This window comes from Camellia sinensis, chromosome 10 (genome assembly GCF_055761805.1).
Source record: "Camellia sinensis isolate YWXY chromosome 10, ASM5576180v1, whole genome shotgun sequence".
Lineage (NCBI taxonomy): Eukaryota > Viridiplantae > Streptophyta > Magnoliopsida > Ericales > Theaceae > Camellia > Camellia sinensis.
The window spans coordinates 178002424-178027071 of NC_138970.1; the positions used below are offsets into that span (position 1 = coordinate 178002424).

The 24648-nt window shown below is 33.4% G+C and overlaps 2 protein-coding genes and 1 pseudogene across 11 annotated transcripts; 2 read left to right on the plus strand and 1 right to left on the minus strand.

The window, feature by feature from the left end:
• The first annotated feature begins 1792 nt into the window (after window positions 1-1792).
• LOC114258050 (uncharacterized) lies at window positions 1793-7931 on the plus strand. 2 transcript variants are annotated; one of them, XM_082892915.1, is made up of 5 exons: window positions 1793-2282; window positions 4478-4634; window positions 5345-5395; window positions 5588-5680; window positions 7614-7931. In XM_082892915.1, the coding sequence occupies exons 1-5, from the start codon at window positions 2143-2145 to the stop codon at window positions 7683-7685; spliced, it is 513 nt and encodes a 170-aa protein (XP_082749041.1). In that variant the 5' UTR covers window positions 1793-2142; the 3' UTR covers window positions 7686-7931. The 2 variants fall into 2 exon arrangements, with proteins under 2 accessions (XP_082749041.1, XP_082749040.1); XM_082892914.1 differs by having other exon boundaries at window positions 1812-2282; window positions 5588-5759.
• Window positions 7932-14517: 6586 nt separating this feature from the next.
• On the plus strand, window positions 14518-18884 carry LOC114258048 (cyclin-dependent kinase G-2). 8 transcript variants are annotated; one of them, XR_014342984.1, is made up of 9 exons: window positions 14518-14678; window positions 14881-16712; window positions 17358-17493; window positions 17614-17702; window positions 17785-17807; window positions 17895-18006; window positions 18119-18225; window positions 18324-18510; window positions 18582-18884. XR_014342984.1 is itself a non-coding variant. In XM_028197901.2 (7 exons), the coding sequence occupies exons 2-7, from the start codon at window positions 15028-15030 to the stop codon at window positions 18421-18423; spliced, it is 2229 nt and encodes a 742-aa protein (XP_028053702.2). In that variant the 5' UTR covers window positions 14518-14678; window positions 14881-15027; the 3' UTR covers window positions 18424-18884. The 8 variants fall into 8 exon arrangements, 2 of the variants coding, with proteins under 2 accessions (XP_028053702.2, XP_028053701.2); XR_014342983.1 differs by having other exon boundaries at window positions 14518-16712; XR_014342982.1 differs by having other exon boundaries at window positions 18324-18884.
• A 3089-nt stretch (window positions 18885-21973) lies between these two features.
• On the minus strand, window positions 21974-23456 carry LOC114258049 (uncharacterized; annotated as a pseudogene). Its single transcript, XR_014342985.1, has 3 exons — window positions 22575-23456; window positions 22371-22489; window positions 21974-22270 (listed from the first exon to the last, which is right to left on the minus strand). The product of XR_014342985.1 is annotated as an uncharacterized LOC114258049 (transcript).
• Window positions 23457-24648: the final 1192 nt, after the last annotated feature.

Sequence of the window (24648 nt, forward strand, 5' to 3'; positions counted from 1 at the left end):
GATCCTACGAAGACTTTCATCTACATTTTGACTTGGTATGTTGTCTTTCCATAACATATCAGATTGTTTTTTTTCAAGTTAGTTGAAGGACAATTTGTTCAAATTAAAACAACAAGAATCAAAATGAAACTCAGATAAAATTGACCATCCTTTTTGGGAGGTGTTGTGCACGCAAAAGCAAGAGCAAAAGCAAAAGCCAATTCAGTAGAGAAGGAGACCTCTCAAGTTGCTTTTTGGGAAGTTCTTCTTCCCAATTAAGGTAAGATTAGATTATAAGAGAAGCAAAGTAGCAAAAAAGAAAGATCAAAGGTTGCTCCTGCAAATATATATAATATGTCAATTCTTTGTTCTTTATTCTTTATTCTGCATTGAATCTTAAGACATCTTATTTCCAAAAAATTAAAATTAAAAAATCTCAATCATCTAAGGCACCTTTGAATATGTTCACTACTTTTATGCCATTTATGTAGCTTTTTGTTCTCTCATGTTTTGAAATTCCTAATTTTCCACCCAAATCACCAACCTGAGAATTTTTTTATTGGAAGGTTATAGTCCTATTAATGGAGAATGTTCCTTGCATATAATGTCAAATTTTGTTTCATATTTGGCACAAGATTTAACACTGTTAAATTTGACACTCACTCTTTATATCTATCTATGTTATCATTAGGACACACTCTTATTTGACATTGTGTATGAAAGAATTTAAAAAAAAAAAAAAACAAAAAAAAAATGACATTTATACTTTTAAACAATATCACTAAATCTTAGAAATTTAAATAGAATAACATGTCAAAACATGAGTTTAACATTGCTAAAATGACAAAATCACTTAGAGCATCTTCAATTCTTGAATTTTTTTTTTTTTTTTTTGAAAGTGTCAAAATCCATCTCTAATTCTTTCATCAAATGTTTATCAAATCAAGGCATCAAATCCTTCAACAAATTTGAATTTGATTAAAAACTAAAAGGATAAAGTATAGAAAATGATTTATTTTTATTACATTTGATGAAAATAAAAATTTGTCACAAGAGAGAAATTTTTAGTAAATAAAAATTTAATGAAATTGTTAGAATAATTCATATTAAATCAAGTTTTTTACTCAAATTTATAATCAAATCAAATATAATAAAAAAGATATGAAATGATTAGAGATGTTCTTAGAAATAATGGTACATCCACAAAAATGTCACATCTATTAAATTAATGTCACTATGACAATTTTAACTACCTACAATATTGCAATAATTATCCATGTATGAATGTTTGTTTCCTTCCTTGTGAAGGCATTTTCTCGATCTCTATAGAGGTTTAAATCATTTCTTCTATGGAAGTTATTTTTCTCTTTTTGAGATCTTATAATAGTGTTGTACCAAATTGATCCGATCTTTTGTTGGTTTTGTAATGAAAATTTTCTTACTAATCTTAAAAAAAAAATCGTACTAAAAGATAATTGGTATAATTGACAGAGCCAAATCAAGAAATAGATTTCATTAAAAAAAAAAATCTCAAAATGGATACAAACACTTTCAAGATTTAAAATATTTAATATCAAAATATCATAAATTAAATAATGGAACAGTCTAACGATCTATTTATTTATAGGATAAAAGATTTAACTTTATCTAACTAACTCTTGTAATATTAAAACATAACAACCATATTAATTCCTACTACATCAACAACTATAAAATTTGCTGAATTTTTTTAAAAAAGAAAAATTAGAAGAAATTTGTTTAAAAAATAAAAAAGACAAAAAGCCTAAAAACAAAAATAGGTATTTGGGAGTTAGGGGAGGCATATTCTAGATATGAAAACAAAAAGAAGGGCATATTCACTACTATCCCCAAAAGCTGAGAGTGGGAGAGGAGAGAAAGGTGGCAAAGACCGTTTGTTATAGAGTGAAGAATCCAACAACATAACTCTCTCTCTCTCTCTCTCTCTCTCTCTACCCTAACACTTTAGAACCCTTCTTCTCTTCTCTTCTCTTCTCTTCTCTTCTTCCAAGCAATCTCCAAATACACGCTTTCAAGATCTCTGAAATTCTGAATTCTTTGGCTCTCTATACATACATTTTTTTTTTTTTGGATACAGATTAATATACACGTATATGGTGAATTGAGGTTGTTGAAAGAGGAACGATGGATGACTTGGGAGCTTCATCTAGGGCCACAACAACGTCTGCTCTGTCTTCGTCTTCTTCGATACTTTCCAATTTCCCTCTCTTCTCTGCTTTCATCGCCTTCACCATAGCCCAATCCATCAAGTTCTTCACCTCCTGGTACACCCCCCTCTATCATGTATCATATGTATATATAAACGCGATTGATTCGATTGCAATTTTACATCTTAATTTTTTTGCCGATTTGATGAACCAATGAAGAAGATAGGTTGAATTTGAAAATTTGTACCCAAAAAAAAAAAAAAGTGATAAAACTTCAAAACTGTAATTGGGTTGTGTGCTTTATAAATGTTTGTTAGTAAAGTTGTTTAATTTGAAGAAACCTTGCATGAATGTGATTGATATCGTTGAAGATGGTGATCTGCCCTATTTTGTTGGTTCTGATCTGTCATGTTCTTGTTCCCTGTTATGTGAAATTGTTTGTTAATTTGTTAAAATTGGTTTCCAGTAACGTAGAAATTTGTTAAAATTGGTTTCCAGTAACGTAGAAATGTCTGAAAATGTCACAGTTATATCATCATATTTAAGATGTTGTATTCCAGAAAGCTTATGTTTAATCAAGTTAGAAAGTTGGTTCATTTTACATCAGGTTTCGTGTTAACATAAATTAGGGACCTAAACATATTGTTGGGGTTGTGTGGATTGTGATAAGTAATGGAGATCAGAAGACTTGAATTTAGAGTAAGGGTATTTTTTTTATATTTGTGCACTTAACCGATGCCCCCACCCCCTCCCATTCCCTCTTGATGCCCCCAACCCCCTCCCTCGCAAACCCTAACCCCACCACCCACTAGCAACAACACATAGAGAGACAGAGAGAGAGAGAGTCGCGGGGAAGGGCTGGGGTGTGGCAGTAGGAGGTGGAGAGAGGTTAGGGGTGGCGGAGGAGCTGAGGAGGGGGCTGGAATGGCTACCAGAGGTGGTAGTGGCAGTGACTGGAAAGATAAAAATGGTGGCTGAGAATGGGTGTAGAGAGAAATGGGTTTGAAGAGAATTATGGTTTGTCCTTTTTGGTAATTTGACTTGGGGTATAATGGTATTAAAAAGTTTCTTACAATGTGGGGTGTCCAATAATATTTTTTTAGTGCATTTAGAAACACCCACCCTAATTCTATGCATATTTAGTTGAGGGCTTGGCTATCTCTGTATCCTAAGAAGCACAGACACAAACACGTGACTCGAAATGGGCACAAAATGAATACATTGGCATGCGAATTTCAAAATATGTCGGATACTACATGTGGGGACACATGTAAAAAATATTATTTTATATATTTATTACATGTCAAGGATAAATAATTATTGTATGTCATATATATGAATATTTAAGTCAAAGTTAATAATTTTTTAATATCTAAAGGAGAAGAATAAGGCTAAGTTTGGCATCTTCAAAAAAAAGTCAAAAAGTCACTATCCTATTTAAGTCACATCATCTTATTTAAGTCACATCACCTCTCTAACACATCACTTCAAACCCAACCCATATTTCATAAAAAGTCAAAAAGTACACTTATTTAGAACATCCCAAACAATCCCTAAGTATAAATTTTTACAGTATTATTTTTGTTTTATTATTGAATTCCAAGTTATTTTATTAAAACTTTTAATGTGTTTTTATGTGTGTATAAATGTTGGGAAGTGTACCACAAGTGTCGTGTTGGTGTTTGGCATGGTGTCGGACACGACACATTACCTTCTTAAAAGTGTTTGTGCTTCTTGTTCTGTATCTCTTGTAACTTCTTTATCATAATGGAAATGGAACCGCATGAGCATGGACGTAGTCCTAATTTTGAGGTGGATCACGTAATTCTCGTGCATGCTTGTGATTTACAATTTTTGTGCATTTGTTCGTCTCTATTATTTAGGTCTCACCGATCATACTGATTCCTAACAAATATGTGACCATTGCATTAATCATTGGTAGTTTTCATCATTTAGTTGGACTCTTAGGTCATAATTTTTTTTTTCTTTTTAGAGTTTGGCACATTCCTATTTTCATTGCAATTAGTTGATAGTAATATTGTTAAATTTTCTGAACACAATGGTCTACATGTTTCAGATAAAAATGATATGCTGGGGAACATCTCTACAAAACAAATCTAAAAGGGAACCTATGCAATTATAGATTTGACTTATAGATTCAAGTAATAAACTTGTCCGATGCCTTCTCTAGCTTGTTAGATTTATATTTTAGCTATTTTTTCTTCTAATGCTTGTACTTTATCAAGAATGGCCTGGCCTTACAGTATATAATTAGTTCATCCTAAGAGTCTTAAGCTTTCATAGATTTGCAGGTATAAGGAAAAGCGTTGGGATCTCAAGCGACTTGTTGGATCTGGTGGGATGCCATCTTCCCATTCTGCAACTGTCACTGCTCTTGCGGCAGCCGTTGGTTTCCAAGATGGCTTTGGAGGATCACTATTTGCAACTGCATTGACTTTAGCATGTGTTGTATGATCCCTTCACTTAGAATTCTTTGACAAAGCTATGTACATTCTGCATACAGTTATCTACCAAATCCATAATTTTGTTATATCACCCAGAAGTTCTGTTTAAATACTGCTTTATCCTTTAATTCTAGATGATCTTATGATATCTTGAAGTACAACATGAGGTAGTTAGTAGAGTGATGTAGGTCATACATAATTTGGGGAAGTAGACCAAGTGGATCTTGACTAGATTAAGTTGTTGCTGCTTTTGATCCTATTGAGTATCATATTTAATCTTGCCCCCACATTCAATCTTCTGAAATAAAAGAATTGATGGTGATTATAATCTGAAGTTGCTTTTGTAACCTATAAAAGGGAGCTAATAACTTGATCTTATATGCATCCCGGCCTTCAATGCCAAATACCATGTGCATTAAATTTCTTTGAGTATGTAGGTATCTTTGAAGTTCTCATGTTGCTCCTTTTCCTACTGTCAGCTGGCGTACATATGATCAGAATTACCAATGTTCAATATTTCGAAAAAATGTTATTAGATTTTTCTTGTTTTTAATTTGTTTGTCATTGTCTTCATCTTCATTGTCACCTTATGTAAGTTATTTGCATTTTTCACTATATTGAGTAAAAAGAAGATGTTTCTTTTAGTTATATTTTCTATTATGCCTTATGCTACAGCTACATTTGAATTTTGATATTTAAAGAATGTTATGGCAGGTGATGCATGATGCATTTGGTGTAAGATTACATGCTGGACGCCAAGCAGAGGTTTAATGCTCTCCTGTTCTTTGTGTTTTCCTCGACTGCCATCACAAAAGCACGCATATATTTGGACATTGGTGTCTTAGAAGTCCTATAATAATGCATAGCATGTCTAAACTTTTAATCATACATAGCTGCAAGACACCTTGTAGAGATTTAATTTGATTTGCCTTATGTATTCAAATGGAAATTCTTCAGGTTTTGAATCAAATTGTATATGAACTTCCTGCTGAACATCCTTTGGCTGAGAGCAGACCTCTACGTGAACTTCTTGGGCACACCCCTACTCAGGTTTGGTTGAAAGCATTGGATTACCATCATGTTTATTTTGGATGCATCATTGACTATGATTGTTATGACAAATTAAGATGTATGTTTGAATATTACTATAGCCCTGTTTGGTACAGCTTTTTTTCAGCTTATTTCAGCTTTCAGCTTAATTTAAGTTATTTTGATGTGTTTGGTTTAGTTTAAGTTTATAGCTTATAGCTTTTTGTAAATCAGAAATCAACTTATTCTTTGAGTGGGGCAGGAGAAGCTTAATTTATAAGTCAGAAATCAGTTTATGTTCATAGTTATAAGCTATAAGGTGTTAAGGTATAAGATATAAGCACTTTCCCACAGTTCTACCAAACAGAGCCTCTGTGTGATAGGACATAATTATTCCTTGTCATCATCATTTTTTCTGAAAATGGGGAGCTCAGGTCAAAATATTGGATTATTTTAGTTGTATAAGTGAGATTATGGTCGACATATGATCAATAATCTTAAGAAAACCTAAATCCAGTTATTTTAAGGGGCCGTCCCTGTTTTGTCATTCTTGTTCTTGCACCACCTGAAATTGATGGACCGTGTTTCCTCCAAGCTATTGCTTTGTTGTTCTTCATTAGTTCGTTGTAGATTGGGTGAATCATGAATCATCCAGATGGCTTTTCCTCATCTTGTCCTCAACTGGTTCCACCTTTACTTTCTCACCAATGCATTTATTTCCTTTTTCTTTCTTGTATTGTGGTTCATCCATTTCAATACCTTATTGGCTACCCTTGGTAAAGATTTGATTAGGCATGATGCAGACTTCTTTGAAAGCATGATTCAGTTGCTTAAAATAGAGCGGTAAATAATAGATGGCAAATGCTAATAGGTTAAAAATAGCCTCCTAGAGCATTGTTTAATATTGGAATTGGAGTGAAGTGATTTGGAAATAGGTTTAAAATAAAAAAGTTAAAAAGAATTCTGAAATCGGTGAAACATGTTTTAAAATAGGTGAAAAGTGCCTCGTGTTTTTCAATTTTTTCTTTTCTTTCTACCCCAGGGGCACTTGTTAGCAAGATCCATAATAGATAAGAATACAGCCATGATGAAGATCTTCATGGCATTCCCTTAAATGTTGCTGTGTGAACTGTCATACATTGTGATAGTGCTGCTAGGTGTTACTCTTCACAAACAAGTTTACTGCAAAAGTAAGATTAATAATGGTGTTTCTTGTAAAAAAGCAACTCCATTTAGAAAACCTTTTGTCCAATTTCTTGGATTAAGTTCTAGTAATCAGTTAATGCCATATAACTTCATTTAGAGTCATCCCTCGAGTTAATTTTGGGTTTTCTCACTACCTTTTTTCTTTTATAATCAAGTTCTAACAAAATTTGAGGTTGAATGAGTGGTGATACAAGATGATACAAAATAAGAAATAATACATTAGTTCTTATTTTTTAGATGGTATGACCATGTGCGATGTAGGCCTACTAATGCACTTTGAACGTGTGATTTTATCCACATTGAGGGTGCTAAGGGAATACCAAGGAGGACATGGGTTGAGGTGGTAAGAAAAAATACATGATTGCCTTAGAATTAACTGAAGGCATCACTTTTAATAAGCCAATTGAAGGAAATGGCTGCATTTATCCGACCCAAATAATTATGACATAGGCTTGTGAGTTAAGTTGAGTTAATATTTTGAGGCTCTCTGTAATTTCTCTGCCCATCATTCCTACCAGTTATAAGAGTGTCGTGAGCCGAGAAGTAACCACGTAGAAGGTCGAATCACATCAAACTTTGGGTCAGAGTATTTTGAGCCCGTTGGATTCACCTCTCTATAAGGACTCATCTATATGTGTTCTCATCTTTTTTCATGGGTTTTGAGTTTCTTAGTCTTCTTTCGCTTTGGATTCACATTTTGATACCGGTGTTTGTCCTTTCTAAATTTTTTTTCTATCATACATTGCAGGTTATTGTTGGTGCGTTGTTGGGAATTGTCACAGCAGCAATTGGCCATTTGATTGTTAGGTCTGTTAGTTAAGTTTGACGCACAGGGTTGACCACTGAATTTCCTGAGATGGTATTGAGTCTGGAATGGAACTCACCATCCTGTCATAGAAATTGTTCACAAATTTGAATTTCAAGTTGGTGGTGTTCTACGAAATTTGATTAGCATATTGGTGTATTGAACGACCTTCTTGTCGTTTGAACAGTGGTTGGTATATTGTAGGTGCACTTTATTTGATTGCGATTTCTGTTGCAATGAAAAATGATGTTGTGACAGTAATATTACTTGATTGTGGGAACTTGGTGTCATCAAAAATGGCTAAAATTCACAACAACAACAACAACAAAAAAAAAAAAAAAAAAAAAAAAAAAAAAAAAAAGATAAAATAAGCTTTTTAAGCACATTTTTTTGGCTTTTTGGGCACTTTTGACAAAAATGATGCACTTTCTTTTTTTTCTTTTTAGGCTAAAATTTATAAACGGAAATGAGCCGTAGCTCGAATCCAATGGCTTGAATTGGCTCGAAAGAGGGAGAGAAGAGAGGAGGAAGAAGCAGAGGAGAAAGAGGGAGAGAAGAGAGGAAGAAGAGAGGAGGAAGAACAGAGGAGAAAGAGGGAGAGAGGATCGTCGCTGCTCGCCTCGCCACCGCCACCGCCGTCGCCTCGCCGCCGCCGATCGTCGCAGCACCAGCGATCGCCGGCTCTGCCTCGCCTCTGCCCCCCGCTTCCAGCCCCAAATGTTGGGCCCCCTCCAGTCCCTCCTCCTTCCTCCTCCTCCCCTCCTCCTCCTCCCTCCCCTGCTTCTGGTTCTGCTTCACCTTCATCTCAAAAACGAGGCCGTTTTTGAATTCGAGCCATTTCGAACCGTTTTTGAATTCGAGCCATTTCGAACCGCTCGGTTTCGAGCTACCTATCACTGCCGATTTGTAAAATGACAAAATAGATTTAAATAACTAATAAGATAAAATGTCACATCGAACCCATAATTATTTTATTTTTTCTCTTACAAATATTACATTCAATTACAAAAAAATCCTTGCTTGGTTAGGTTTTTCAAAAAACACTTTTCAGAAAATTCTACTTTCTTGTTTTTCGTATTTTTTTATTTTTACTGAATTTTTTTAATATTTTAAGCAATTTTTTTACTTTTTAGACATACCTAACATAAATATGCCTAAAAATTAAAAAAATTGTGAAAAAAACTTTTTAAAAATTCACTAAATACCAAAAATACAAAAAAAAATACGAGAATTCAGTATATTTTTTTATATTTTTATATATTTATTAATTTTTTAAAATATTTTTTCTCCAATTTTTTACTTTTTAGATACATCTAAGTACGGTGCATATAAAAAAGTAAAAAAAAAAATATTTAAAATTTTAAAAATATTCACTAAAAACAAAAAAAAAAGCACGAAAACCAAAAAACTCAATTTTTAAAAAACTTATTCAAAAAACTCAAACTAAACACACTTAACTTTTCAAAAACAAAAATTTTAATCTACTAAAATAATCAAAAATTAAATAACCTACTAAAATATCAACAGCTCAAACAACCACATGATTAGAAGAGATGATAACATATTGCCATATTATTAGAGAAAGGAATTGCCATATTATTAGAGAAAGGAACCCTAGTTTTGGAATTTTTGCCTCAATGTAGGGGGTTGGTAGACTGTAGTTTATTGCTGAAAAACGTAATAGGCTAGTGCTAAAATTCGAAATATAAAATAGAATTCTCATTTTTTGTTTAGAATTTTTAATATTTTTAATTCTATTTTTTTGTTTTTAGTTTTATAGGGCTATATGACTCGAATAACATACACCATCAATGTTTTCTTCTTGGGTTAATTATATTTTTTATCGGCAAAGTATGAGTCTCGTGATATTTTTATCTTGGATATTTAAATTGTATTAATTTGGTTCTCAATATATAAAATCGTGTTAATATAGTTCTCACACTACAACAAAAGCACAAATGGCGACTAAAAAAAAAATTTCCGTCGCTGAAAGTAGCACTTTCGGTGACTAAAATGGAATTAGTAGCCAAAAGTGAAGACTTTTGGCGACTAAAACAATTTAGTAGCCAAATGTATAGTTATTGGCGACTAAAAATCAATTTAGTCGCCGATTATATGGGTTTTAGCGACTAAAGATTTTTTAGTAGTCAAAAGTGACGGTTTTTGGCGACTAAAATAATTTAGTAGCCAAAAGTGACGGATTTGGCGACTAAAAAGCAGTTTGGTCGCCGATTATACGTGTTTTGGTGACTAAAAACAGTTTGGTCGCTGAAAGTGAAGCTTTTTGGCTACTAAAAAAAATTTAGTAGCTAAAAACAGATAATTGGCAACTAAACTGGTTATTTTTAGACGGAACTTATTTTTTTAGCGACTAAAATATAATTAGTAGCCCAAAATTATAGAATTGGCGACTAAATAATGGATTTAGTCGCCAAAAGTGGCCTCAATATTTTTTTAGTAAATAATTTATTTTTTACATAAATTATATTAAATAAAAATAATTATTTTTATATATATAGTTTTGTATTAATACCGGTCAATATACTATATAAATAATATATGTTGCATTTATATTCATGTGATGTTGTACTGACATAGTGGGGAGAGTGTGTTGCTAAAGGTTTAGAATGTGGGAGGTTGGTGGTTTGAAACTTGGCAACAGCAGAGGGTAATTTTTTTTTTCCTGAAATATGCTTTTGGCGACAAATGTATAAATAAAAAAAAATAATTCACTATTGGCGACTAAAAGATTAGTCGCTAAATGTATAATTTTCAAAAATGCAATTGACTATTGGCGACAAAAGCGTTGGTCGCTGAAGACCTGTTTTTTGCCGACTAAAATATTTTTAGTCGCCAATACCTCCGGCAACCATGTATTCGCGACAAAACCGGTGACTAAAATATTTAGTCGGGGAAAGTGAAAAGTCGACTTTTGGAAACTAAAAAAGGACTTTTGGCAACTAAAAATTTAGTCGCCAAAGGTGCTTTTTCTTGTATAAAAGTGTATTAATTTTTCTTACGTGGACACTTTAAGAGATTTCTCAAAATAATTAATTTTTAAAATAGATTGAATAATTAAATTAAAATTAAATTTAGGTCTCGTTTGGAAATATATTTTTGATTTTTTTTGCTAAAATATGAGATAAAAAAATTAATATATTTGAGATAATTTTTTAATTTTTTATGAAAAATGTGAAAAAAAAAATTAAAAAAAGAAGAAGAAGAATCTTTGAGCTTTTTAAAAACTTTTTGATTGTTAGGTTAAAATGTGATGTTACCAAATGAGACTTTAAAATATTATTAAATTAAAAATAAATTTAAAGTGTATGAATAAAATATTTGATTTAAAATTATAAAAATAATTTTAAGTGCATTTTTTGACTTTTTAGGAATATATGTGAAGAAATATAAAGAGATAATGTGACTCAAAAAAAATATAAATAAATAAAAATTGAATGGTGTTATTAGCACTTCATGAATTATTTTGAACTCCCATTATTTTGGGCCCCCAATTATAAATTTTGAAACCCTCAAAATTTCTTTTTCCCCTCCCAAATAATACCAAAATTATCTTTGTGAAAACATTTCACCCATTGAATGCACACCTTCCACACCCAAAAAAAAAAAAACCCTCTTCCAAAAAACCCTAATAAAATCCACCAAGAAGAAGAAGAGCCATTGTGATTACTGTCTCTATTGTCTCATCCATTATTGTCACAGTTGTTATTCTCTCTCTCTATATATATATACATAATTTCTTAGTTTTCTCGCAATAATTTTTTCTCTTGCAGGAAAAAAATTATAATAATTAGTTTTGTTAATAGATATTATAAAATTGTGAGTTGAGCGAAAACTATGCAGCAATATTATGAAAGTTACGCAATAAAGGAATAACTTTTGAACCTGATAATGGATTTGGGCTACTTCTGATATCTTCTGCAGGTATTAAAAATTTTAACCATTCAATATGTTAAGAAATTTTCATATTCAAACCTGCATTCCTGAACATTACTTATTTGTTTGAGAATGCCTTCCTGAACAAATAAGTAATGTTCGGGCCTATAAAAATGAAAACTTCTGCAAATGTTAATAATTTTGATCGTTTAATGTGTTAAGAAATTACCATGTTCGAACGTACATTCCCAAACATTACTTATTTGTTCGGGAATTTCTGAACAAATAAGTAATGTTCGGGCATGTATTCCTGAACTTGAAAAAATGAAAACTTTGTAAGCGTTAAAAATTTTGACCATTCAATGTGTTAAGAAATTTTCATGTTCGGACCTGCATTTTCGAACTTTACTTATTTGTTCGAGAACGCCATCCTTAACAAATAAGTAATGTTCGGGCCTGTATTTTTGAACTTGATAGATAAAAACTTCTGCAAACGTTAAAAATTTTAACCATTCAAAGTGTTAACAAATTTTCATGTTCAGACTTGCGTTCCAAAACAAATAAGCTATGTTGTTGTTGCTAAAGAGTTTTTAAGGTTTTGAGGGTGGATATATTTTGAAGGTAGGATTTGGGGAAGATGGATAGGTGGTGGTGGAGGTGGTCATCAACCCTAATTCATTATGTGGTAGGTGTGTAGGTTTAATTGTGAGATAGGGTGCCCTAAAATTAATGATATCGTTTTAAGTAATTTTATTTGAGGTTATTATTGTAATAAAAAAAAATTAAAAATTAGGAGATCCAAAATAATTTATGAGATATTAATAACAATACTCTAAAAAATAAACTTATATAACACACCTCAAATAAGCACTTAAATAAAATTAAAGGTGAATTACACTAATAGTCTCTATAGTTTGGGATTTGTGTCACTTTGGTCCATGACTTTTCAATTGTGACACATTTGACTCTGAATTTTGAATCTTGTTCCAAATAAGGACAATTGAATATATCATTAGATTTTTCAAGGGTAAAATTGTCAAATTGATAAAATATAAACTAATTTGACAAAAATAAATGTCAAACAAATATTTTTGAATTTTAAAAAATTATTTCTACCCACTAAAAATAACATTATGTAAAATTAATAAATCTTTTAGACATTTATTTATTTTTTTACCAAATTAATTTTTATTATGTGTTTGGATAATGATCATGTAAAATTAATTTTAAAAAATTAATCATGTAATTTTTATTAATTTTTATCAATTTTACATAATTTTATCATTGGTGGATAAAAATAATTTTAAAAAAATTAAAAAAAAAATTTGATATTTATTTTTGTCAAATTAGTTTATATTTTATTAAATTGACGATTTTACTCTTGAAATTAAACAATGATATCTTCAATTGTCCTTATTTGGAATAAGATTCAAAATTCAAAATCAAATGTGTTATAATTGAAAAGTTAAGGACCAAAGTGACATGAGTTTTAAACTACAGGGGCTGTTAGTGTAATTTGCCCTAAAATTAGACCCAACGGGGAGCAAAGCCATAATTTTGAAAAACATGGCAGAAGATTCGAAGAATAAACCAGCATAAGAGCTTCCAAAACCAACCCATAATTCTTTATAATTTTGCATTCACATTATTGAATAAGCCACTAGTTGGGATTAGTTTTATTTCTAAATAAGCCACTAGTTGGGATTAGTTTAGTTTATTTCTAATGAGCACGTATTCACTTGCATTCTATAAAAGTTAATAATTATTTTGAATTTTTTTTATTTATTTTGTAATTCTCTTAAAATTTTTCTTCCTCATTTTTTTTTAAATGAATAGTAGTAGAAAAGTAGGAGGGAAAAAAAAAAAAAATCAGAACTTAAATATTATATTTGGCAAGGGAGTATTTCAGCTGCCAATTAACCCATAAAAAAAAAATAATAATAATAAATTACACCGTTAGTCCCTCTAATCTAAATGAAATTTCACTTTCTTTGTTATATTTTGAAATAATTTGAACACTGCACTTTTAATTTTATTATAATGTGATCTATTTATTATTTATCGTTAGAATTTTGGATCAATTTTTTTTTTTTTTTTTTTTTTTATAAAACTAGAAGCCCAAAATTTTAACAATAAATGACAAAAGAATTACATTATAACAAATCTAAAAAAAATGAAATTTAAATTGTTCAAATTAAAACTATTGCATCCACAATGAAATTTCGCTCAAACTAAAATAATCAATTGTGAAATTAAATCCAAAAAAATAAAATAACTAAATGAGTAAATTACACTTTGTCCTTTTTATATTTGTCCACTTTATCATTTTGTCTCTTAATTTTTTTTTTTTCACTTTAACCCTTTATATTTTAAGTTTTTTTTTTTTTTCAGTTTACTCCTAAAGCTAATTTCCATTAAAATTTAGATAAAAAATGATACACTGACAATCATATAGTATAAAAATATTTTATTATATATAACTTATATATTTGACATAAACTTAAATTCTAATATAATAATATATTTTTTATATTATGTGACAGATTGGCAGCTTAAAAAATATTTACATAATATATAACATTAATTTACATAATATTTTATATATATAATACAAATTAATTTTACATAATATGTTCATATATATAATTATTAATTTATAATAAATTTCACATTTTAAATCTTTTTCATATTAATTTTTACTTTGATATTTCATTAGAGATTAAAATATATATATATATATATATGTATTAAGTATAACGAAACAGTTTATAAAACGAATTATAAAATTTAAAATTTAATCTAAAATTAAAAATAAACTGTTCAAATTAATGCAAAACAATACAGTTTTAACAAATCAAACGATACTTTACGCAGCCGCACCCACCCACCCGGATTTAACCTAATTTTAAAATTTAACCTAATTATTAAAATAGGAAATAATAATAATAATAATAACATCATTACGCGTTCTCACAAAAGAAAAATCTTTGACAGTCGATTGCTTCGCGACTTCGCTTTTTCTTCTCCAACTACTGATTTGGGGATTCTCTCTCTCTAGAGAAGCAGCGTCGCCGCCGCGCCCTTTCTCTCTCTACCAATCGCCCAACTTCACCGGTAAGCCCTTCCCAATCTCATCTCCCCTGATAGGGTTCGCAACATCTATCCACAGTTTTCACGGTTTTTGTATCATCTCTTCGTTTCTATTCATTTTCTAGGGTTTCCCTCTTGATTCCCTAGCTTCATAGCATAAAAAAAAAAGAAGATTTTTGACTAGTTACACGCTTTTTTCATGTTTGATTTTCGTATTTGTTGTCAGATCTGTGCTTGATTGGATTTGGGGGGTCGAATTGTGGTATTTGACTTTAGGGTTTTTTTAAAAATAAGCCATAAATTGTCTTGGGTTTGATTGGGCGATTTCAGGGTTAGGGTTTTATTGGATAGGAAAATTTAGGGTTTTATATATATGGCGGCAGGAAGACACGGGGGTTATCGTGATAATGAATTCAGGGACCGTGAGAGGGATTTGTCTTATTCCAATGGTGAGTATGATAGGATTAGAAACAGTGATCGTAACCGGGGGATAAGGGATAGAGCTAGGGTTAGACAGAAGGATATTAAGGAGAGGGAAGTAAGTAATGGTGGGTACCGCTCTGCTTCAAGTAGGAGTGATTCTGGTAGCAGCAGCGGTGGTTCAAAGCCGTGTCAATTTCCTGTAACAGTGGCGGATCGAGAGCCGGGTGAATTGTCAAGTGAAAGTGGGTCTGATGAGGCTATTGATTCGGGATCTCAAGTTAAGCAGTTCGAGGCTTCAACGTTAGAGAATGGGGTTCGGCCGCCTGTGGAGAGTAAGAAGAGGAAGTTTTCGCCAATTGTTTGGGATAGAGATGAAAAGGAATCGAGTAATACATCTAGGAGTAGAGTTACCCCAGCTGCTACTAGTCTCCCTCCTCCGCCACCACTTCCTAAGTCCTATCGTCAGTCACCTAACATTATTCCAGATGGCGGTGTACGAATTTCTCCCCTAAAAGAGAGTAGCCTTCAGAGCTCAGAACCTTCACCAGATAAGCTTCCTGTGGAGCTTGGATTACATGTGTCTGCTGTATCTGAGTCTTCAGTGGATTTATCTTCTTCTCCACCTCAGGAGCAGCGACGGGGTAACTATCAGGAAACAGAACAACTAGAAGATGAAGACTACATTCCGACAAGGCATATATCAGCTTCTCGATGGGCTGGTGATGCCAATTCCTCAGCCGATGAAGGTGAAATTTCTGATGATGAAGAAATGCCAAAAAGGAGGAAGAAAATGCCTCCTTCTGAGTCAATTGAAAGGAGGGTACAAAGTAATTCGTTAACTCCTGAGCCCGGGGAACTTAAGAGAGAAGCCTCTGAAGGAACTAGGGCAAGGTCATCTGAATCTGATGAAGGAGGTTACCGTGGTAGGTCTTCCAGTAGAGATGATAACCCTGTAGATGATTGTGACAAGAATGATTACATGGAAATAGATGAGGAACACAATAGAAATGGCTCTAGTGTTAGCCAGTCAGATACAGAATCAGTGGATGACCATGATTCTCATGGCACACCAGAGCCTGTGGGCCCACCACAAAGAACTGTAAACATGCTTCAGGGGTGTAGAAGTGTTGATGAGTTTGAGAGACTGAATAAGATAGACGAAGGAACTTATGGGGTCGTTTACAGAGCCAAAGATAAGAAAACTGGAGAAATTGTTGCACTGAAGAAGGTTAAGATGGAAAAAGAAAGAGAAGGTTTTCCTTTGACTTCACTGCGGGAAATAAACATTCTTCTTTCTTTTCATCACCCATCAATTGTGGATGTCAAAGAAGTGGTGGTGGGAAGCAGTCTTGATAGTGTCTTTATGGTAATGGAATACATGGAACATGATCTTAAAGGATTGATGGAGGCAATGAAGCAGCCATTTAGTCAGAGTGAAGTTAAATGTCTAATGATTCAACTATTGGCAGGTGTCAAGTATCTTCATGACAACTGGGTGCTTCACCGGGATTTGAAGACATCAAATCTGCTTTTTAATAATCAGGGTGAGTTGAAAATCTGTGACTTTGGGTTGTCTCGTCAATATGGCAGCCCATTGAAGCCATATACTCATTTGGTTGTGACCTTGTGGTACAGGTGAGCTGCGCCGTATCTGTTCTTCTTTTCTCCTTTTACTTATTTATTATTATTTTTTTTAAACAATAATAGCATTGATCTTCTTGTTCTTTTATTCAATTTGTTCTCTATCCTCATCTTATCTTTTGCTTTTTGTAAGTGTTTATGGTTTTGCTAAATTGGGTTATGGCTAGTCGTATGATACAGTACAGCTTGGTTACTGCATCTGCTGTTGCTTTGTATAATTTATTGTTTCTAGTTTTGGATCACACATTCAGTGGTTCATTGCCATTATTGTTGTGATGTTGTTAATTATATAATTAACCAATTGTGGTATTTGAGTTGTTATAGTTGTGATATTTACCAGGATAAACAGCTTTGCAAAATGAAAACTGTACTTTTTTGTTGTTTTTATTGTTATTTTTTGTTTTTGGGGGTGGGGCATTGTTCAATAAGAAAAATTATCACCCCCCCCCCCCCCCTCCCCAAACACCTTGTTCCTGAATGCTTAAAAGCTACCAGGTGCCATGTCTTGTTAAACCTTTGGGTCTTCTGTACTTTATTCCTCGTGTTTTCGTAATCTGATCTGTGACGTATATACACACAACCTTTTCCCCTTTAGGAGTTAGATCAAGTAGTTAATATACTTATTTTTATTGTTTATAGGGCACCTGAGCTTTTGTTGGGAGCAAAGCAGTATTCTACAGCAATTGACATGTGGTCATTGGGTTGTATAATGGCTGAACTATTAGCAAAAGGGCCATTGTTTAATGGGAAAACAGAGTTTGATCAGCTTGACAAGGTAAAATAAATTAATGACTTTGTCTTGCCCTTTGTAACTGCTACTGCTGCTGTAGAAGTACTGATCTTGTGCTTTAACTCGTGGGTTAGTTACTTTTGCTTGGCTTTTCTGTGGCTGCAGATTTTCAGAATCCTTGGCACGCCAAATGAGACTATTTGGCCTGGGTTTTCCAAACTTCCTGGGGTTAAGGTGAACTTCGTGAAGCATCAGTAAGTATCTGTTTTCCATATTCAATGCTCACTGTTGATTGTGACATTCGTGTTTATCTTATTTTTGCCACTGTTTTCCCAGGCTTCCAGCTTTGGGTGATTCTGGTCTGGTTTTCTGGCCTCCATTGGTGACAGTTTCAGTTACACAACAACTATATCACGTGCTATTAACCAGTAATGTATTTGTTTCAGGTATAACCTATTGCGTAGGAAATTTCCAGCTACATCTTTCACTGGATCTCCGGTTCTCTCTGATGCTGGATTTGACTTATTGAACCAACTTTTAACTTATGACCCTGAGAAGGTAGTACATGCCTATAGCTATGTTATCATGCTCTCTCTATATTTTTTTCTGGTACTTTTTTCTCCATTTCCCTCGGTAAAGCTAATTGTGAAGGCCTGTCATAAATGTGCAGCGAATAACAGCTGAAGATGCTCTTAAGCATGAGTGGTTTCGTGAAGTTCCTCTTCCCAAGTCTAAAGAATTCATGCCTACTTTTCCAGCTCAACATGCACAAGACAGGTACAGTAATCCTCGAAAAATTTGGTGACCAGAAGTTCACATCTGTTTCCAGTTTATTTGCATTCATATAAGCTAATTTGATATTCATGTGATTTCAGGCGTTTGCGAAGGATAATGAAGAGTCCAGATCCTTTAGAGGAGCAGCGTCGAAAAGAGTTGCAGCAAGGGGAACTAGGGACTGGTGGTTTGTTTGGCTGAGAGAAATGAGTGTGCCTGGATGCGTTTGATATCTCCTTGTTTCAGTTTTTAACAGTTTAAGCAAATTGACATGGTTGAACCATTGAGGTGAGAGCCATACATCCAAAGGAAGTTGCAAACATTGTTTGGAAACAATCATTCATGCTGATTTTTAGCAGGCATTCTTGAGGACCTGGATGGAGAGGCATAATTCTTTTGCCTGTTGTGCAATCAGACCTGTACCAGGATGACTTTATTTCTCAAGCTTTGGCTGTTATATAGAAATGCACCTCTGACACTGCTTGCATCGCAAGGTGTGGCAAGACGGCCTTCTTTTGAGAAGAAGTTTCAATTGAAACTTGTGTATGTAACATATTTTCATTGGTACTTTGTAAACAATTCTCTTAAAATTTTTAATTTGCTTTTGAATATTGGAGAAGTATGGATTTAATACCTACAATCAGTTATACCCTTTTTAATCATCGTATTGTGTTTGCAAGAGACGTTTGGTGTAAAGAGGAGGGGCGTTCTTCGCTTTCATTGACAAAGAATTTGACTGAAACTATTCCACTTTGAAGGTAATAATTTAAATCTGACATACGTGGAATGTAAAGGGGATAAGGATTTTGCTTTCCATTCATGTAGAATATCTCCATGTGTGAATATTGTGCTGGAGAGCATGCTTTGCTATATGGTATTGTAGGTTTAACCTTGGTTTTAATGGGCTTCAATGGGATACAGTTTGTCACAACATACTTCTCATACAATATCATGGCATTATGGAGGAGCAAGTGAAGCTATATCTGTCTGTCTCATGTGTTTGGGTCCATCATAAGGATCCATTTGTTGTTAGGAGGGTTAGACAGTATTTTGTGTTCAGATTGATTGGATATAGTGATATTCCTGTAGGAGTTGAAGCTGACTACTCTCTCTCTCTCTCTCTATATATATATATATATATGATGAAATTAATGAATCAACTGATCAATCTTTGATTGAGAGTCTGTATAAGATATGTGGTAGGGATTATGAAAAACTCTTCCCAAAGGGTGGTTAATTAATTTACGTAAAATGAATATGTACTGGGGATTACGAAATTAGAACACATCATCGAACGTGCATGAACAAACTCTGAAATGGTAGTAATATACTTCATGTGAATTAGTCAGTGCATGTTTATTGTATAGGAAGGTGGTAGGTCATCTACCTTGATCTTGTTTGAGGCTTTTATGGTTCTAAAATTAAGCTTGCAATCCCATGACATGGAAGTCCTTGGGTGAGTATTAGTGGGCTTTGGTAGCTATGGTTTTCTCCTGATTGTTACAATTATTATAAAGCTCACCATTTGCGCAGAGGTCAGTGTTTTACTGGCAAGATTATGGCTTGTTGAGTCTTTACACATATTCTATGTATATTTCCTTGCTGTAGTTCTTTTGACGCTTCATGTGTTATACATTGAGCCGATGAGCAAAGTGTGCTGACCTCTTTAATATGCTGGGAAGTATGAAATATTAGCTGTTAGCCCTGCTGCCCTGCCCTACTCTCTTCTTTTCTTTTCTTTTTTCCTTTTTTTGGTTGTTTTAATACCCGCAGAATTTTTATGACATCTGTCTGCAAATGTCACTGCAGTATCAAAGCAAGCAGGTTGAGGAGGTTACTTTCTTCACAAACTGGAATCTATAAAATTTCCAATTATGTTTTCTGTTCAGAATTCATTTTGTCCCTTCAGTCTCAATAGAGGTACCTTATCATCGCTTGGTTTGTTGTATTGTGTATTGTTAAACGTGATTAATTTGTTTCATTTTTCGATGTTTGATCTAGTTTTGTTCTTGCCAATTTTGTTATTTTGCATGGCGTGAAATTAGTTTGTTCCCTACTTGACTGTAAGCCCTAGGTATTGGACAGACTACAGATGTTCCAGCATACATTAGATGATTTGAAAGTTGTGATGTTTAGGTATTGATGCTGATGTTACCTTATTTTAGTTTCTAATTGAATGGAAGGGGGCATACTGTGGCAGTTAAATATTGTTCACAATCAGTTGAGTATTGGGTGGGAAACAAAATAGCTTTTGTGGATGAGAATACATCTTTTGAAAGCAATAATATGGCTTCTTTTTGGTGGTATCTGGGATATACTAGCCCTCTTTCTTTTTATGAATTGACTCAGCCAGTGGTCACTGCCTCAATCTCCCCAGTCAGTAATGATTCATTAATAGTTCATATTTGCTTTGCGATTTGTAGTTAATAGTTATTATGGAAGAGTGAGGTATGTATTGTGTATCATTTTCATGAGGTTCTTCCTAGTATATGAAGTAGTGGAAATTGCCATAGGTGCAATTTTTTGAATGTGTTCCTCCATTACATTAAATTATTTGGTTTTAAATCTGAATGCATTTTTAGGTTTGAAGGATATGGAGGGTTATATGAAAGGCTTTTTCTTATGTTATTGTGCATCTTTCTAAAGTCATTTGAACCTCGTTATTTGGTGTAAAAGTAGTTCTTATATCTCATATGTATCACATAGGGGGGCATTGCAAACTTCTTTACAGTATGTGTGTCATATCAAATATTTTTCATTGTGAGTGGCGAGGTCAACATGGTGGTCTTCATACCAATGAAGCACGGACACGGACACGGACACGGACACGGACACGGACACGGACACGGACACGGACACGGACACGGACATAGGACATAGGACACAGCAATTTCTAAAAAATAGGGGCACGGACACGGCAGGGGACACGGCAAATTTTTTAATTTTTTTATAAATATTTTTATTTTAATACAAATTAATTATTTTATTTATTTATTATATTTTTTAAATAATTAATTTTTTTATTTTATTTTACATACATGTGTTTATTTTTTTTTATTATGTATGAATATATATTATCTTACAATATGTATTATATATTATCTTATAAATATATTATATCTTATAATAACTATTATATAATATATAATAATAATAGTTTTTTTTTTTTGATCAGATATAATAATAATAGTTATTATATAATAACTAAACTCTCATACGTCAGAAGCAAGGGAGGGAGAGGAGGAGAGAGAGAGAGAGGGAGATAGGTCCAGGTCAAGGTCACGATCGAGAGAGAGAGAGAGACAGATTGTGAAGGCGAGAGAGAGAGACAGATCGCAATCGTCTGGGGCTTGGAGCCAGTGTTTTTTAAGGCGAAAAGCGAACCGAGGCGACAAGGTCACCAAACGCCTAAGCGTGAGGCGACGAGGCGAGGCGAGGGCTTCATCGAAGCAAGGCGACCAGAAATGATATTTTTTTTAAAATAAATGGTATAGACAAAAATATAAATATTTTCAAGAACCATCATGCAGTTATCATTCCAAATACTAAATATCCATAAACAAAAGAAAATATCCAACAAAGACAAATACAATTCACCAATCCAAAAGTTCTAAAAATCATCTTCAACATCAAGCAAATGAACTTCTTCTTCATTATCATTGGCTTCAGCATATCCCTCTGCATCTTCTTCCTCTCCCCCATCTGAAATTGACTCTTCCTCATCAATAAGTTGCAATCTAGGTCTAGCTATTGATTTTGAAGTTGAACAACCCCTTTCTATTGCCCTTGTTGATCTAGTTCTTTGACTACTTTCCTCAACTCCAACAGCTCTAGCAACATCATCTCATGTGAAAGTATCATCCTCAAAGACAAGTTCCTCCTCCATCCTCCCAACCAACCACTCATTACTTTCATCAACATCCGTCAAAGCAATGGGATCAATAGTGTCACGAGAATTGTATCGACGTCTCAATGCTCTATTATACTTAACAAATACCAAATCATTCAGACGTTTTTGAGCTAACCTATTTCTCTTTTTGGTGTGAATCTGCAAAAATTCAAACCAAATAAAAATATTCAAATTTTTATCTAGGTATTAATAAATTTATAGGTATTCATATTCACTATAGTTAAAATTAGGTACTCACATGTTCAAACACACTCCAATTCCGCTCACATCCAGATGAGCTACAAGTTAGACTAAGAATTTTGATGGCGAATGTTTGCAAATTTGGCGTTTCAGAACCATATGCACTCTACCAATCAGCTGTTGATTATAACTAATTAATTAGAAAGAATATTTGAAATATAAAAAACTAACTAAAATTACTTAAGTATAAAATATAGATCACCTGATGCCCTTGTAGCTCTTTGTCTAATGGCCAAAGGCATCCCAAAGAGACCATCAGCTTTCTTATAGGTAGTCAACTCTGCGCAAACTTTATCTTGTGTCTCATTGCTTGGGACCAACCTTTGTATGCATTTATACAGGCCTGACATGACTTCCTTATCTTTCTCAATATTCGGATTTGCGTAAAAATACTCTGGGTTTAAATAATACCCAGCTGCATGCAAAGGCCTATGCAATTGAACATTCCATCTATTGTCAATTATTTCGAAAAACTCCTTGTACTTCTCTTCATTTCCATTAAATGATTTTGCAATGGCTTCTTTAGCCCTATCCATTGCCTCATAAATATATCCCATGGGAGGCTTTCTCTCACCATCAACCAATCGCAGTACACGAACAAGAGGACTTGATATTTTGAGAGCATAAAGAACATTGTTCCAAAAAGAAGGCATTAATATGACTTGTGTGGTCTTTTTACCCTGTGGTTCCTTCGCCCATTTGCTTGTGGTCCATTCCTCTGAAGTGAACATCTTCTTCAAGTTGGTTTGTTGTTGATGAATCCTTGATAAAGTTAGAAAAGCAGTTGCAAATCGAGTTTTTGCTGGCTTGATCAAATCCTTGCACGGGGTAAATTGCCTCATCATATTCAACAAACCAGAGCGGTTCACAATATAACCATGCACTGCAATTGCCTTTTCAAATGTCTTGTTGAAGTTGGGAATTTGAAAATGTCCTCCAACATCAAGTCCAAACAATGAGCTGCACATGGTATCCAATACAAATGTGGCCGCGTTGCCTCCAAAAACTTCCCTATTACAAGTTTTTTTTTTTTTTAAAAAAAAGAGAATAATATGAGAATTGTATATTCATATTGTAAGTAAGTACTAAGTAAATGTATACTACTAAGTTACTAACTGGCCAACACATTTGCTGAAGCACTATCTGTAACAACTTGAACCACGTTGGCTTCACCAATACGCTCCACAAAGTTGTCAAGCAATTCAAACATCTTATTTGCATTCTTGGATAAGCTAGAAGCATCAACGGATTCAATAAACATTGATCCTCTTGGGCAATTAACCAAAAATTAATTAATGCTCTGTTTCTTTTGTCCTTCCACCCATTGGCCATTAAAGAGCATCAATATGTTACCCAATCTTTTTTATGATCCTCCATGGTGTTATTAGTGTGGTCTACCTCTTTCTGCAAATAAGGAACCCTCACCTCATGGTAGCTTGGTGGTTTCATGCCAGGAACTTATTGCCCAAAAGCTTCAACCATTGGCCCAAAACTATTGTAGTTCACAACATTGAAAGGTATACCCGTATCATACATCCACCTCGAAAACCAAACAAGAGCCCGATCTCTCAACACCTTCTTGCTAGGATCATTATCATCAATTCTTGTTTGCTTTCCCTTGGCTTTACGATTTTGCACCGCAACTTCCGGATCAGGGGTGAAGTACACATCCATGGGTCCCTTTTGCTTTGGTTGTTTGGAACCAACAGATTTGGAGGAGTTACTTCCTTGTTCTCGACGAATAGAACCTTGAGTAGAAACAGGCCTTTTACCATACCATGTTGATTTATCTCAAGAATTTCATCATCATCATCGTCATCATTAGCCATCTCATCAAAATCAGGAACCATCCTCAATTGCACCTTTGATTGACTTTTTTGAGACATAGTTTTTAATTTCATCTTTGACATGAGATGGACATTTTTTACAAGCAACATTTTTATAACCACCAGCAAGATGTTGCTTGACTCGGTAAACACCGCCATTCATTTCTTTGTCGCAAAAGTTACAAATGAACTTTGAAAGGTTTTGGGGATTTACCATCCGTGCATATTGCCATGCCGGATCTTTTTTACTTTCACTCGACTTCGACATTAATTCTATCCAACAAGCAATTCAATGTTTCAGCATAAAGAAATTAAAAAACATATTTTAACAACATTAAAGAACACAAAGAAATTAAAATAGTTGAAATTAATTGAATTAAAATAATTAATTGAATAACCAGGAAATTAATTGAATTAAATTAATTGAATTAAATTAATTGAATTAAAATA

What these genes read in the sequence shown, in the direction of transcription:
- LOC114258048 (XM_028197900.2), top strand. Translation starts at nt 15,028, where the DNA reads ATGGCGGCAGGAAGACACGGGGGTTATCGTGATAATGAATTCAGGGAC. An exon ending in AGTTTGATCAGCTTGACAAG is followed by an intron (nt 17,494 to 17,613) that starts GTAAAATAAATT and finishes CTGTGGCTGCAG; the next exon opens with ATTTTCAGAATCCTTGGCAC. An exon ending in GCTCAACATGCACAAGACAG is followed by an intron (nt 18,226 to 18,323) that starts GTACAGTAATCC and finishes ATGTGATTTCAG; the next exon opens with GCGTTTGCGAAGGATAATGA.
- LOC114258050 (XM_082892914.1), top strand. Translation starts at nt 2,143, where the DNA reads ATGGATGACTTGGGAGCTTCATCTAGGGCCACAACAACGTCTGCTCTG. An exon ending in ATCAAGTTCTTCACCTCCTG is followed by an intron (nt 2,283 to 4,477) that starts GTACACCCCCCT and finishes ATAGATTTGCAG; the next exon opens with GTATAAGGAAAAGCGTTGGG. An exon ending in CATTGACTTTAGCATGTGTT is followed by an intron (nt 4,635 to 5,344) that starts GTATGATCCCTT and finishes ATGTTATGGCAG; the next exon opens with GTGATGCATGATGCATTTGG.